General features: G+C 36.6%; 3 protein-coding genes and 1 non-coding gene across 6 annotated transcripts; 2 read left to right on the plus strand and 2 right to left on the minus strand.

Moving 5' to 3' along the window:
• The first annotated feature begins 203 nt into the window (after positions 1-203).
• On the plus strand, positions 204-3418 carry LOC121256203 (transcription factor bHLH63-like). The gene is made up of 7 exons (XM_041156874.1): positions 204-1067; positions 1449-1688; positions 1816-1950; positions 2073-2144; positions 2340-2552; positions 2642-2744; positions 3221-3418. Exons 1-7 carry the CDS (start codon positions 540-542, stop codon positions 3256-3258), a joined length of 1329 nt encoding a protein of 442 aa, XP_041012808.1. The 5' UTR covers positions 204-539; the 3' UTR covers positions 3259-3418.
• A 3738-nt stretch (positions 3419-7156) lies between these two features.
• Positions 7157-9506, minus strand: LOC121256523 (universal stress protein Slr1101-like). Of its 3 annotated transcripts, none has more exons than XR_005939018.1 (5): positions 8996-9485; positions 8823-8902; positions 7615-7733; positions 7457-7523; positions 7157-7363 (listed from the first exon to the last, which is right to left on the minus strand). XR_005939018.1 is itself a non-coding variant. In XM_041157359.1 (5 exons), exons 1-5 carry the CDS (start codon positions 9228-9230, stop codon positions 7338-7340), a joined length of 537 nt encoding a protein of 178 aa, XP_041013293.1. In that variant the 5' UTR covers positions 9231-9482; the 3' UTR covers positions 7157-7337. The 3 variants fall into 3 exon arrangements, 2 of the variants coding, with proteins under 2 accessions (XP_041013293.1, XP_041013291.1); XM_041157359.1 differs by having other exon boundaries at positions 7457-7533; positions 8996-9482; XM_041157357.1 differs by having other exon boundaries at positions 7457-7733; positions 8996-9506.
• Positions 9507-12413: 2907 nt separating this feature from the next.
• On the minus strand, positions 12414-12501 carry LOC121256783. The gene has a single exon (XR_005939074.1). It is a non-coding gene; the product is annotated as a small nucleolar RNA U30 (small nucleolar RNA).
• A 1567-nt stretch (positions 12502-14068) lies between these two features.
• LOC121253822 (putative pectinesterase 11) lies at positions 14069-15755 on the plus strand. Its single transcript, XM_041153741.1, is given in 7 exon segments — positions 14069-14232; positions 14440-14479; positions 14481-14600; positions 14842-14891; positions 14893-15028; positions 15153-15388; positions 15548-15755. Coding segments are annotated over 7 exon segments (954 nt in total).
• The last annotated feature ends 89 nt before the right edge of the window (positions 15756-15844 follow it).

Here is a 15844-nt window from a genome sequence, read left to right on the forward strand (position 1 = left end):
TCCCAGTTGCTCCATTAAATAAATATTTTAATAATATTTAATTTTATAATATTTTTATTTAATTTTTCCTCACTTTTTAACATCTCATAAAATATAACTCGAAATGAATCATTTCGTTACTTCACCTTACTAAACCGGCCAGTTATCATCAGATTCCGGTACTCCCCGAGTCCCTGTCAGACTTCCCCGACTACTTTTTATTTCCTTTATATATACCCCACCCATCCTCTCCTTTCCTCTCAACCATGTATGGCCGAATACAACGAGCTAGCACACCAATACGTACATTAAAGCGCACGTAACAAGTAATAGTAAGCAGCACAGTACTTTTGGCTCACAACCACAGAGGCCTCTTGTTCTGTGCTATCATCAGTTAGTGGAATTTACCTAATCCCAAGTCGATATTACCAGTACACCACCTTTTTGTTCACCAAGCGCACTGCGTAGTACGTTATCAGAGCAAAAGCTGGTGCCTTTCTTTTACTTTTCCACTCCTTGTTTCTTAAAAAGGGTCTCTTGAGTTGTCTTGGGGGGAGTTGATGAACAGGGCGTTACCGGAGATGTTGCACTGTCTAAGCGGGCCGGGGAACGGTACGGACATGACGGTGCTGGAGAGGCAGAGGACTCGCGTGAAGTGGCAGCACCAAGAACAACAGAACTATTTTGGGGGCAGTGAGTTTGTTGGTGGGTTTTTGGAGCCAAGTCAGGCGAGTCAAGTTGGGGATTTTCAGGATTTGCTGGGCGGCGGCGGCGGCGGCGGCTCGGTGCTCCGTGATGTGATGACCCGCTCAGTGAAGCCAGACCCAGGTTTGGAAAGTGGGTGGCCTGAGTTGGGCAGGTATGAGTTGCCGGACCTGGGGTTTGGGTCTGCTGTGTTGATGAATGGGAGTCCTACAGGGTTTGAAATGAACTCTACCATTAGAAGGACTTCTAGCTGCCCACCCACGGAGGCGCAAGTGGCTCCCGAAGCTAAAGGCAAAGTGTCAGAGCCGGCGGAGAAGATGAATTCTGCGGTCGGGAGAGAGAGCTTCAAGAAGAGGAAGGCTGACAAGGTGCAGAACACCAAGGTGTGTTGTGTTTGTTTTATTATAAGGATTTCTCCGAAGTCTTTACCATGAAGACTGTAATACCATGCACAATGCCTCTTTAAAATTTCAAAGCGTTCCTTTCGGAACTCATTAAATCTCTCTAATTTTGGGATGTAATGAATAATTCCTGTTACTTGATTTCTCTGTGTTTTATTTCTTTTTGTTCCTCTATGTTTTAATTGAATGCCCTGTTCCACCTGTAGAATTTATTCAGCAGCACAAGCTTACTTACTCTTTTGAAATAAATGGTTTTGACTTGCAGATTAGATATTTTTTGACAACTTAAGATGCGCAAGATCTGTAAAGCAGCAATCTTTGGGAGGTTCTGGTGAAATTACTAATTCTTTTTCTTATGTCTAGGTTGTTGCGGAAGACGACGCCAAAGACAAAAGGAGCAAAGTATGTGCAGAAGAGGGGGAATCAAAGATCACCACAGAACAAACCAGGACCAAAAACACCACCACTCACACGAATAACAGGGAGATTTCTGCTGATACTTCAAGGGAGAATTCAAAAGCTTCCGAAGTTCAAAAGCCTGACTATATTCATGTCCGGGCACGTCGTGGTCAGGCCACAGACAGCCACAGCCTAGCTGAGAGAGTGAGTACGAATCATGATATTTCCTTTCTGTAGGCATATACCTGCGTCATGATCAACAATTTTCTACTTTGCAGAATTTCTTTTCAGCAATAGTGTGATTGATGTCATGTATGAATGTGTTTTGCAGGTGAGAAGGGAGAGGATCAGTGAGAGAATGAAATATCTACAAGATTTAGTACCAGGGTGCAACAAAGTCACTGGGAAAGCTGGAATGCTTGATGAAATCATCAATTATGTCCAATCCCTTCAAAGACAAGTAGAGGTAACTTCATCTTATAGTCTTCATAGACTTTATGCTTTTGTTTATAATTCTTAAGATATGTTTCTTAAGATGCCATATTCGATGTAATCTGAATGGTGTCCTCTCATTATTATGATATGCAGTTTCTGTCCATGAAACTAGCTACTGTGAACCCGAGGCTTGACTTCAACATTGAGGACTTGTTCGCAAAAGAGGTAAAAAATATTTAATTTAGTATATTTGACGAAGTGTGTGTTGGCCATCCATTTTGGTTCTCATAAAGAATGAGTAAAATGAATGAAAGTGATTTGCTTGAACATGCTAGCTTTAACATTTTGGCTCTCTTGGAAAGCTTAGGATGTCCACCATTCTCTCGTGTTGTTCATTCTCTTTTGCTTCAATATCAACAGATCTTTCCAGCTTGCTCAGCCAATTTCCCAACAATTGGAAGTTCATCTGAGATGACTAATCCTGCCTATCTTCAGTTCAACCCAGTACAACAAATGGTTGCATGTTGTGGGTTGGAGATGGGGGTGAATACACCTGATCTTATGGCACTTCGACGAACCATCAGTGCACCTGTATCGCTCCCCGAAACTTATTTCGACACATCCTGCTTCACTGTAATTGCTTCTATACTTTGTATTTTAATGTGCTACTATCTCCCTTTAAACTTGTCAGTTTTATAAAATAGATTGGCCTTCTCCTGCAGCAACTCCAGCCTCCTTCAACTTGGGATGCTGATTTACAAAACCTTTTCAATCTGGATTCCCATCAAGGAAGATCAATTTCCTTCCCATCCCAACCATTTACAGGTAGGCAGAGATAGCATCTAAAAATTTCCTCTTCGCTTTCATGTTTCCATCAGTTTCAAGTGGAAATGGAGTGTGTGTGTGTGTATTTTCTTTTTTACCTAAGACAAGACCATGTAGTGTGCCCTGTTACTGTCTCTGCTCAGAAAGTATGTATACTTTTATTTCGAAATAGAGAAAGCTGCTTATAAGGATCTATCCATCTTTTTCTTCCAAAACCATTGAATCCACATATATTTTTCAACGACCACAACACCCGCAACTGTTCTGATAGAAAGAAGAAACAATCAAAGATGTGGTGCGCTTTGACTCTATTCCACATAATTGCTATCATCACCATTCACTGGTGAATATGCATCATACAAAGACTTCCTTAACTTGAAATGGGTCTCCCTACTTAGATGAGCTTTTTGATGTATTTAATTTTTAATCACAGCATCAATTGAGCGTTTTGATATTCTCTTAAATTGTTTTTGCAGGTTCCGTCGAGGCTAGCAATTTGAAGATGGAGATCTGAATAAAAAGTATCCATCATACAATTTCTTGGCTGAGTTCACTCAATGAAGCCTCTGATCCATATTCTTTTTTGATTTTTAATGTTAAAATACATAACGTATATAGTTGTATTTATACTTGCCTCAGTAGTATGAATAATATCAATGCCTACTTCTCAACAATCCTCTGTTTCTTTGCCTTCTACTGTAACCTAAAAAACGCTAGAGGTACCAAGAAAAGTTGATGGAGATGGATGACGGAACCAAGGGTTAAGGCACAAAAGAATAAGAAAAGGGATAATTAAAAGGGAGATTTTTCCACCGGGGTGGCAGATACATTTATACTTTTTGCACCGGAGTGTGTGGGCGGCATGCTCAGCAATTAGTTTTCAATACATCTCGAATAAGTATTTTCCAATATGAATAAATATGAATATGATAGTTGTTGGGCTACGTGTGTCAATTATGATAAATAGTATGAAAAAGATAAAATAAGAAAAATATATAGAATTTAACGTAGCTTAGCAATGTGCTTACATCTACATGAGCAGGTACTGAATTTTCACTAAATATCAAATTAGGGTTATATCATATGTATTTAGACTAAACCCTAGCCATACAAGAGGTATTAGAAAATTCCAATAATACGCTTCCCTCACTCCATTCTGCCTCACTCTTGGCATCAGCCTGCTTTTTCTATATACGTGTTCCACTCAATATGAGCCACATACTACAACAATAGTCAATATGAATGCAGAGTTTCAAAATCAGAACGTCTGGTCTACTCTGCTCGTCCTAGTTCACTACTATGTCATACCTTGAGGCTTGAGGCTGCATGTATACTTACCAGTTGTCGCTATTAAAATCAACTTAAAAGATGGACACCATCTTCAGATCGAACTAAATAATAAAACCCTCGTTTCAATTGAAAGACAGACCAGTACAAAAGTAAATTAACCTGCATCAAACTGTCGCAGCAAACATATTTGTTTGTGCAAATGGTATACGTCGCTTTAATTCAGTAGTACAAGTTGTCCCTCTGTTGGATGAACCTGAGTGACAACTTTCAAGCACGCACTAGGACCATCTGAGAGTTCCCTCTTGGAGAGAGTAATGTATTGATTGAGAAGGCTGATAATTATGCAGTAGAATGTTGAATGCGATGCCATTATTACGTGAAGAAGGAGATTATAGAGACCAACATATCCAATCATTCACATTCAATTTGTTATGGGTGGGTTTCATGTCGTGAGAGACCCAGTACCTTCCAACGTCATACCACAATCGACTTAGGCTTCAAAAATACTCTCAACCTATCTCATTAGTATAATTTTTTTAAAATTCTTATATAAAATTTAATAAACCATTCAACTTTTTTAAATCTAAAAATAATAATATTATTAAAATATAATATTCTAATAATATTTGATTCAACTCATTTAAAACCATTTCATATCATCTCATTATCCAAACTATTCTTATATTTCTTTACTTTGTGAATTGAATAAACAATTCTCTCTCTCTCTCTCTCTCTCTCTCTGAGTTGCTGAGCAATTATGCCAATTATGTGAGATTATCTCATTCCCATATCATATTAGACAGTGATTGACTATATACTACCTGAAATTATTACTTCACATGGTAAAAAGTTTTCTACTGTTGCAGAGCAATTATGCCAATCATACAAGCTTATCTTATTGCCATATCATTGTAGATTGTGGTTGACTAGCTACTACCCCAAATCATTACTTAACATGGTAGTTGTGAGTGTCAAAGGACCCAAAAGTCAATTATCATCTCTATTTCAAATTTTTTGGATAATATAAATTAGATAAATTTAATTATTTAATTTATATATTTAATAAATTTCCTCACATCTCAATGAGCTCTCCTTTAAAAATAAATGTACTACGAGAAATATTTAATAAATAAAAATTAGAGTCAGGATAATCTGTGATATCATGAAGCCTGTACCACTAGTCTTCTGGTTAAACTGGAAGATGTTAATGAACAAAGTCTGAATGATGGTCCTGAGTTGGGTGGAGTATTCTCTAAGAAAAGTTGGGTCTTCTGTAACTTCTATAGGCATTTAGGTCATAATTTTACCATACAGGGAAGGAGGTTTTTAAGTGTTAGGTTGTGGAAATGGTTTCGGGACCACTGAAAAAGGTCGCCTACAAACATCTTCACCGCATCTTCTTGCTTTTGGAGTGAGTAAAGAAGAGCGTCAGCTTCCCTTCATTTTCAAGCTATGTAGTAATAGCGATAGGGGTGGGGTGGGGCTGGCCTCATCCATACCCAAGATCTCTTACGATTCTCTTTGTTCCTTTATGTGGCGATATTATCATTCCCTTTCTAGGGTCCATTTTCAGCTCTGAGTGAAAATTATCCCCTTGTAAATACTTTCAGAAGTCTCTCTCCACCTTTCAGTACTCCAATAGAACTCTACAAGAAAGCCACAGATTCTCTTGCAAGTGTGCAAATATCGGTACCACTCCCAAGATTTGTTGGGCGCCATTGAACTCGAAAGCTGTCTCTTTCTGGTGGGATAATCCTTAAAAAAATAAAAATCAGTGACTAATGGTTCTGGATAGCAGGAAGGGAAGATAAGAATATGGGAAAGTAACAAATGTTAATACATTTATTTCACCTCATGCTGATTTTTCAAACAGTATCTTTTAGAGTTGGAAAGTAACACCGGAGCCATTGCGGTTGGGCAACCTGGCACTGAGTTTTCAAGCCCAGGCTTTACCAAGCCTGGATACAAGAACTTTTGTTGGGTCCTAAAGATCATTGTGAACAGTAGTAGGCCCAGAACTTCCCGAACAACCGTCACTCGTCTCAATAAGGTTTTATAGTTTTGGGAACTCGAGTTTCTGTCCAGGAGACAGACCACATTATAACGAAGGAATAAAATGTTGACGTGTTCAAAATCAAGCCAGCTTACGGTCACGATCTTTAACGAAGAGAAGTAACAAGAACGAGGAAAACTTTTCAAGCCAATGTTATATAGAAGTTTTATATTCTGCACATTATTTAAAAAATATATAATTTCATATTTTTATTCTTATATTTTATATTTTATATTTCATGAAATATGATATAAAAGAATAAAATTATATGTTTTTAAACGGTGTGAAAATTGTGAGACTTATATTTAGAATTTTTCAAACTTTCCTGACTAGGCTAATCGCGAGGGCTAAAATGAAAGGCAGACTACTTTGATTTCAGAAATCAGTTTTATAAGGCCAAGATGATCAGTCTTCCACGTGAGAGGCGTCTTGCTATCGACACAATTAATTTGAAACGAACATGGACCATGGCTAAGATATCCAAGCCGGAAATGCATGGCGGAGGGTGATGATTGGGGTCCAGTATCTCTGAGTTGGGTGGAGTATTCTGAGTTGGGGAAAGCGCCAGCAACACATATGGGCAGAATTTATTACCGACCTCTTAGAACTAATGAAAATATAATAGATAAGCTCATGATCACATGCTTTAAACCAAGCAATTCATTAGGATTATATGCTTGGTTTCACCAAATTATCTCTCTGCTTCCTGTTCTCCTGTTTCCTCTACAATTAAAACAGATGTATTGGTCTATATCATCTTAAACTTCAATCGAATGCCAAGCTTCAGTCGAATGAAAGACACGTGATTAGCTAGACAAATATACATTTGTGTTCAAAAACTTGATCTGATCGACTCAGAGAACAGATGTTTTTAAATGATTGTATCCTTTCAACTTTGTTTATAGAAGAGTTCTGTTCAAGCTGTTGATATCAAGCCATTGTGGTCACAGCAGTTGAAAAATTAAAGACCATACATCTATATGTTTCAGAGCTTTGAGATGATGCCCTACAAATTTTACTATCGTGAAACCAAGCCCATTACCCCAAATTGAATCCACATAGCAACAGCTAGTTCAAATCAATAAATTGATATGTGCTTTACAAATCAGTCACACTAACATCTAATGCTTATTCTGGTCACACAAAATAAAAAACTGTCTTCCACAAACAATGAGCAACTATCTACAACCAAGCAAGCTCTTATTGACATCACAACACTCAGGACTTACAGTTTATTGCATGCCATTACCCTATATCAAAGACTCATCTCCAGCCTCTGCAAATCCAAGGTATAATTCCTCAAAAAAAAAAAAAGGAATTGATGCTCCCTAAAGGAAATTTTGAGGACTTCATTAGTAAGAAAAAATACCTCTTCGAGGCACAATTACTACAGGTGCTGATTTACAGTTGTGGAAGCAATATTCGCTCACGCTTCCCTGCAGTACACTGAAATCCCAACAATAATATAACTGAGACAGCCAGACAAACGAGGAGAGGAGGGGAGGGAGGGAGGGAGGGAGGACGAACCTTTGGATGATGCTTCTGCCTCTTGTACCCATGACTACCACTGCCGGCTTCAACCTTTCTGCCTCCTTGCAAATTACCTTACCGGGATCCCCTTCCACGATCCGAGCCACAGTCCTTACCTGTTCCATAAAGACCATTTAAGTTCGAATCAAAATACAGAAAGGACCAGCACTGGCAAATGGTCAAATTTTTAATAGTGACAAATTTATATATAAAACCAGAAACTCATAAGTTGGGGTTATCTTATATTTTCTTAGCTAGAGTGTATCCCATTTGGCGAAGCTTAGTGATAGTCACACCATAAAGGGAGCACAAGATCAACTGAACGCTCAATCAATGGAAAAATGACTGGATATGGAAATTCTTTTCATATTAGGTTCCACTTGGGCATAAAATTGATTAAAACCGAACTGCAAAGTGATTGGGTACAGCTGATTTACGTTTGGAGGTTGCCAAAGGAGTTTTGAGTTATGAGCTGAGGTTTCTAATTGCAGGAGAATTCAGTCATATGTGATGAAAAGGCAAAAAATTCATGAAACTCTTGACAGTTTAGCTTGACTACATTATTTTTATAATGAGCAACTTAACTACATGAAGTATGAACTAATTCTTATGCAAGTGTCATAACGCATCACAATCGTAGAGGAGGGAGAAGTGCCACTTAATAAATTATCTGAGACAAGTCTAAGTATCTCCCCTATAACTTTAGACTTTAACGATAACAATGAGTTCAGGTGGAATCTATATACGCAACGATAGATCATCACCAGGGTACATCAGATAATATTTTTTATTTTAAGTACCGGGAATATCAAATAATTACTACTCTAAACTGCTTAGTATGGTACTGTGGTGTAAAAGAATCAAATTTTAGCCTCCAAATTCCCAAGCTATGGGAAGGATGCCAAGGCAGTAAGGCACAATAGCTGACGCAAGGGAACATTTTTTATGTGCATGAACTTTAAGAACAAAATGGTTGAAGCCAGATCATTAGACGTTGATATAATAAATGGGGAGACCGCCCTATGCAAAATCATTATTAACGTAACGACTCCAAGCCCAGTCATGTTAAAGGTACCAAGTTTGCACCTTAGATTTTCCATCACAGTTGAAACTCTAAAATATGTATCTTCGCACAACTTTTACATAGAGATTGTTCCTCTGGAATTGCAGGAAAAAAAACAAATTAAAGAAGATGACTCACTCACCATGGCAACTTGAATGGCCTCAACAGCAAGCTTCTCCATCAGCCCCTGGCTCGTCTCGTAAACGAGTTCGTTCTTCACGCCTTAACAAAAACCCATAAAAAATTAACACTAAAAAAATTTACGATCATCAAACAAACAAAAAATGGTAAAAGATATTATAACATTTACTTAACTGGAAACGACATGGATGAGATGGAGGGTATCAGCGAGCCTGCAGAGGTGGATGAGGGCCCAATCAAAGGCGTGCTTGCTATTGGGACCGTGATCCACAGCTATCAGTATGTCCCGGCCTTGCCTCCTCTCCCCCGTCTCTCTCTCCAGCTCTGGCTCCGGCACTAAGGGTATCAAACTTGGCAGCTTCACTTCTCTCCGGCCGTGCTCTTCCTCATTCTCCATCAACGTCTCCATAATCAGACCGAGAGACTTCTGTACAACAAGAAGGCGGGTTGTTGCTGGTTTCAGAACTCAATTTGTTTTCTATGTTCTTGTCTTTGCCTTTGTATTTGTCGGAGCCCTTTCTCGGTGTCTTTTGAGTTGAGCCTGTTGAAATGATGGGATGGCCGTGTTCTGTGTCGGCCTTGGCCCATCGAAGGACTTTCGTGTGGAAATTGGTTACGACTCTACGTTGCACTGTATCATTGTCATTTGTTTCGGGCTCTCTTGATCATGGAGAAACGGTTTCTTCGAATACAAGTAATCAGTTGATCGTTAATTCTTAAATAGGTTTATAACCTGATCATCAAACATACTTGCATTATCAATTATAATAAATTAGGTAAATAAATGATATTTATAGTAGTGGAATACGAAAGTATGGCACAATTTTTTTGAAAAATAATAAATAAATACGGGATTTATATATTAATTTTTTAATAACAAATTTTATTATTTTTCAAAACGATTATAAGGTGGTTAGATTTTTCACAATAATATATAGTATTACTCAATTAGGTATATCATTCTAACATAATAGAAAGCAAATGTTTGTTTTGTTAGATATAAGAACAAGTGTTTTAAATGAAAGATAGTTTATGCATTTTTTTACAGGATCATAGCCTAACAATACGTTTAAATGATTTATAGTGATGTCTAGAATGTTGATACGGTACTAAGATACTAATCTATGAAATAAATAATAAAATAATAATGTTAATATGTCCATCATTTTTTTTACTGTTCATGTATTTATTTTTTTTAACATTTTTTTCTTAATAGTTAAAAAAATGATTATGTATTAATATTTTTTTATTTTTAAAAAATGTTTGAAATAAAAACCAAAACAGAAAAGAAAAATACAATTTACACTAGAGGAATACCAAGTGGGTAAATTAAGGGGTATAGTAACACTATCCATAATAAAATTATATTATTTGACATAAAAATCCACATCCACAAATCATTTGAAGGCATAATCTACTTTGTTATCTCATGATCTCTCAATACATTGAAAAAATAAATTTAAGAATATATCACTCAACATAAAAATGTAAAGAGAATGATCTAATAATCCCTCTCGATTTATAGAATTTCTCCCTTTTATAAAATTCACTATCATTTTTAGAAGGGTATGTTACTGTGAAGTGTGTTCTGGTTGAAGAAATGAGTGTGAAAGAAATGAGAAGAAGGGGTATGAGGATCTAAGTGCACGAGCAATGAAATTAACTACCAGATCGAAACGAGGCGTTTAAGGAATTAATAGAACGATATGTTTTGAATTCATGTTAAAGAATATGGCTTTAGCTAAATGGTGCGTTCTAGTTAATAGAACGACGTTGTTTCATTTCTTTGTTGTAACAAAAGTAGTTAGTCAAGTTTTAGTCTGTTAGTTAGTTAGATCATGAACTTATTCTATAAAAAGAAGGGTTGCGTATGCAGAAGGCATCGAAGAATGTACTGAGACTTAATTGTAAGGAGTTTAGAGAATGCTCGAAAATCTCTTCCAGGAATTGAAGTAGATTCTTGGTTCTTGCTGTTCATTCTGTTTTTTCTATTCTTTCTTCTTGTTCTTGTTCTTTTCTCTTTATAAGTTCTGCACTTCACTGGGTGCTAGGAGGAAGAAGGCACATAACAATTAGTATCAGTCTTATAATTTTGCACCTTCAAAGTTACTTAAATTGATTTTTGTGTATTTTTTTAATTGTTAAAGAAATATTACACAAATGAGCTTGTGGTAACATTTTTAACCAATTGAAAAAAAAAAATCAAATACACTAATGGTAATTATAAGACGACAAAATCACGAGACTAAATAATCTCATATTTTTTAGAAGAAAAATTTATGACATAAACTCCATACTCTACACACCATTTAAAAATATATATAATTCTATCATTTTCCTCTTATATTTCATGAAATATGAAATAAGAAAATATAAAAATAAAATCACATTTTTTAAGTAGTATTCAAAATGTAAGACTTCGATGGAACATGACTCTTCTTAGAATAATTGAGTCATCTTGACAATAAGCTTCCGTGAGTTAAACTCTAATTCATTTCGTGTCCAACAAAATTCCTAAAATTTTATTCGACCAACCGATAAATATTGACTTCGGACTGATAAGAAATAATCAATAAATAAAGTGAGATAATTCTAAGTTGAGAAATGCTACTTCATTAATATATTAAATCTATTTTAAAATACAAATAATTTTACAATCTATCATATTATATCAAATCATTTGTAAATTTACTTTTTTTAAATTTCTTTGTGTCTAAAATTTCTCTATAATTGTATATGTTGAGCTTTTTTTAATTTGTAAAAACAGTTATTTTAACTTTTCGAGCTTTTCTTTGCACACAGATAAATTCAACGATTGCATAGAAGTTACTTTTAAAATCTACTTTCGTATTTAAATGACATTCCGATTTTTCTAAAACATCTAGTTCTAAAGTCACTTGGCTGGGATCATGAGTGACTCAAGGAGAGCCCTTTCTCCTATCTACACTCTACTACGCTTGGTTTCTGTTTTCATATCCGGGAAAGGAGGGTCATTGCCCATACTCTATAGCCATCTCTGAAAGTATCATAGCAGCTAAAAGCATATACTCTTGACAAATCCATGGATTTATATTACTACAGAAATGCAACAAATGTTTTAAATATTCGGAATGAGAATTTGTAACAGAAGAGCCAAACTTGCAAGCCAAACAAAAAGGAGTACAAGTATTAGATTTCTGCTTTAATGTATGGAGAAGATATTCTAGGGGTTTACAGCAATCTGCCATGTTGGATATAAATCCTTGAGCAACAGACTCTGCTTTGCCCACTCCCCCAAAATAAATATGTAAACTTATGAAACACATTTGGAATCGCATATCTTCCTCAGGATCCAAAACCTGAGCACTACAAATACAATATCAATTCGAAAATTGGACCAGTTTCTATTTTGTAAGGAAAAATTGTTCAGATCAGAGTTCATGTACCTACAACAAATGAAAAATGGGATCAAACTTAGCAAATCCCGAACAAATCCACAGAAGCTCAGAAATATATATACCCACAAAAGCTTTTCATAGATATGTATCCAGTCCTACCCAACCATACTCTGTTGATGATTGAAATTTGGAACTATGAAAGAACGAGAGAAGGTGCTCAGAACTGTAATGAATGGATGGGAGAATTTCCTCACTTTAACATCAGATTAACGAGATTTCTTGTGTAAACCCATCATCATCGCACCTTCTCCTTCATAGATCGCAAACGCACATACATACATCAACGCACACACAAACATAGAGAGAGAGAGAGAGAGAGAGAGAGAGAGAGAGGCCGACGAGTTGTGAGGTTGAAGTTAGGGTTTGGTTGCAGATATTTATATACAGTACATCTTATGCAATTACGTGAAATACCCTTGGGAATGTGCATGGGCCTCGGTTCACAAGTCCACCCCATAAAAGCCCATCTTGTTGACCAATCATTCACAGAAACAGTATGGCCCAAAACCCACTTGTTAGCCCAATTCATTCATTTATTTTTTAAAAATAATAGTTACAATCTTGAATATGCAATCGCTACACAATCATTTAAAAAAATGAATAAATATGAGACTAATATGAAAAAAATTAATTTTTTAATAATAAATCTTATTCTTTTTCAAAACGACTGCATAATATTTGCGTATTCCATGATTATATGTAACAATACTCTTTATTTATTATTATTTTTTTTTTGATACGGGGTGGGGAGTCGAATCAAAAACCGCTTAGGTGTTATACCATCAAGTCATATGCTTTTGGCAATCCATTCATTTATGTTGAATTGTGTTTAAAGAACTTTATTTTTTTTAAAGGCTCTTTTATTCACCCAATTCTTGTCTACCCACCAGTGCCCCACCGCTCCACTTCATTCCATTAAACTCGAAACAAATGTTTAATTTTTATTTCTTGTTTGCCTATAATTTATACGTATTCATTGAATCTTTTCTTCCCACAATAATACGCATTCCTCTCTAATGGATCAAATCTCCATAGTCAGACTCAAGCCAATTCCAATTTCAAAACAACATTTAGCACATCATCTAATAAAAGTTATTATTATTATTTGAATTTTGAAAATTTACGCTGATTATAATTAATGTAATAGTGTGCAATGCATGCGTACCACAAATTTTGCATGCAGTACTGCGTACAACTGAAAGATGACCATGCAGCGAAAAAAACTCCATATAAAGACACCGGCGGCCGGCTCCGTTTATACTGCTCACATAACGTAGTTTGAGAATTTCAGGGGTCGTATCCTTGACAATAATGAATGATCATCGTGATTAAGGCAGTGTAGATACAACAAACCACGTGCCTAACGTATCATGTAATGAAAAATATGAAATTTAACACGTAAGAGTGCTAGCTGCTTAATTTCTCAAACAAATAGATACGTGGGTTTGAAGCACAATCTGCAGGCACGTTGGATACATACGTAAATGCTAACGTGAAGGCCGTGATCTTTCAGCTTCTACCTTCAGAAATCGGCCACCGGCAGGCCACCAATGTGTTGACCTTTAATTTGCGATGGCCATATAATAAGAACCCTGAGAATTGTTTTTCCCGACGAGTACTACTCCTTCATTCCCTCCGTAAGCGGCCTTAGTTTAATTAGCTAAATTGTAGCTAGCTATTCTCTGCAGCCAAATCGAGACGAGAAAAGTCATGATCACGTGTGCACATGGCTACTGCAGCAAACAAGGTTTATAATGGTTGTGCAATGTTAATTCTCTTGGTTGACATAGTTGTTTTTAGTTCTCTCGTTATGGCTGCAGCTGCCACGGGCCCTAAGGACATGTCAACTGCCATTCTCATTAGAGTGGATCAATCGGGAAATGGAGATTTTAAGAAGATACAAGATGCCATTGATGCAGTTCCATCTAATAACTCTGAATTGGTTTTCATTTGGGTCAAGCCAGGGACATACAGGTGTGTGTGGGTATCGATATATATATATATATATATATATATATATATATATATATATATATATATATGCTAGCTGTTTAATATTAATGGTTATAAATACTTGATTCTTGTTTGGAATTAAGCAAAACGCACGAACGTGTTGATATTATGGCTTCTTGATTTGATGTGTACGAACGATCGACTGATTCTCTGATGCTAATTACGCAGGGAAAAAATTGTTGTGCCTGCTGATAAACCATTTATAACTTTTGAGTGGCACAAAAGCCTCTAACACCATCATAACATGGGGTGACACCCGGAAGATACATGATTCTGCAACACTCTCCATATTGGCTTCCGACTTTGTTGGACGATATCTCGTAATTCAGGTATATGCAAAGCCTTTGTTTACAGGTGTTGGCCTGGAGTCATTTATTTTCTATGCATGATTACTGATAGTAATTAGATGCATCAGAAAGGGAACAAGATTAAAATGAGTCTGCTCTGCATCCATATCCTACTTTGTAGGTGGCACAATTTTTTTGATGAAACTTCGTATTTATTTTGCATACTGATCAGTTTTAGAATACAATGACAGTATAATAATTTGTGTAATTATCTTTTATCCAGAATACATTTGGGACATCAGGCAAAGCTGTTGCTCTTTGGGTAGCAGGAGACGGCTGCATTCTATGGTTGCAGAATTCTTTCTTATCAAGATACTCTCCTGGATGATGCTGGCAGACATTACTACAGCAACTGCTATATCGAAGGAGCCACTGATTTCATATGTCGAAACGCTGCTTCCCTCTTTGAAGTGAGTATTCCCCTTTAGTCACTGAGAAAATCCGATGGCATTCATTATATGTAGCTTCTTTCAAGAAAAACTTAACGCGTACATAGAGAACATGATCGCGCTTTAATTTCGTCCTTGCATGCAGAGATGCCGTTTGCATTCACTTTCCAAAGGCGGTGGAGCTATCACTGCTCAGCATCGGAATTCTCCATCAGAGGACACTGGCTTTACCTTCTTGGGTTGCAAGATCACTGGTGTTGGAACTGCTATTCTTGGAAGACCATGGGGGCCTTACTCTAGGGTGGTGTTTGCCCTAACTTACATGTCCAGTGTAATTGTTCCACAGGGCTGGGATGACTGGGGAGATCAAAGCAAGCGCAGGTATATATACACATCATCTATTATCTATATATGTACAAAGAAGAATGAATTCCAAATCAAAGTTGACCTTATTTAACACCATGAAACTGATATATATTATGCTAACATGTTTCATTCTGCTTTCCTTTGTTTATTTTCCTTTTTTGGGTACCTGATCAGCACTGTGTACTACGGAGAGTATCAATGTTACGGTCCTGGGGCCAATAGAACGAAGAGGGTTGAATGGTCAAAAAGTCTATCCAATGAAGATGCTGCACCCTTCTTAACTACGGACATAATTGGGGGGAAAGATTGGCTTCGACCTGCACCAACTCACTTCAAGAGAGGCTCTACCATTGTCACAGTGAAGGCTAATGGAAATAACTAGAATAATAAAATCAAATCATTCTCGTACGTAAATGGTTTGGCTGATACTTCCAAGCACATACAACATCTTCTGTAGTGTGCTATTCTTTG

The sequence above is a fragment of the Juglans microcarpa x Juglans regia genome, chromosome 3D (assembly GCF_004785595.1).
Source record: "Juglans microcarpa x Juglans regia isolate MS1-56 chromosome 3D, Jm3101_v1.0, whole genome shotgun sequence".
Classification (NCBI taxonomy): Eukaryota; Viridiplantae; Streptophyta; class Magnoliopsida; order Fagales; family Juglandaceae; genus Juglans; species Juglans microcarpa x Juglans regia.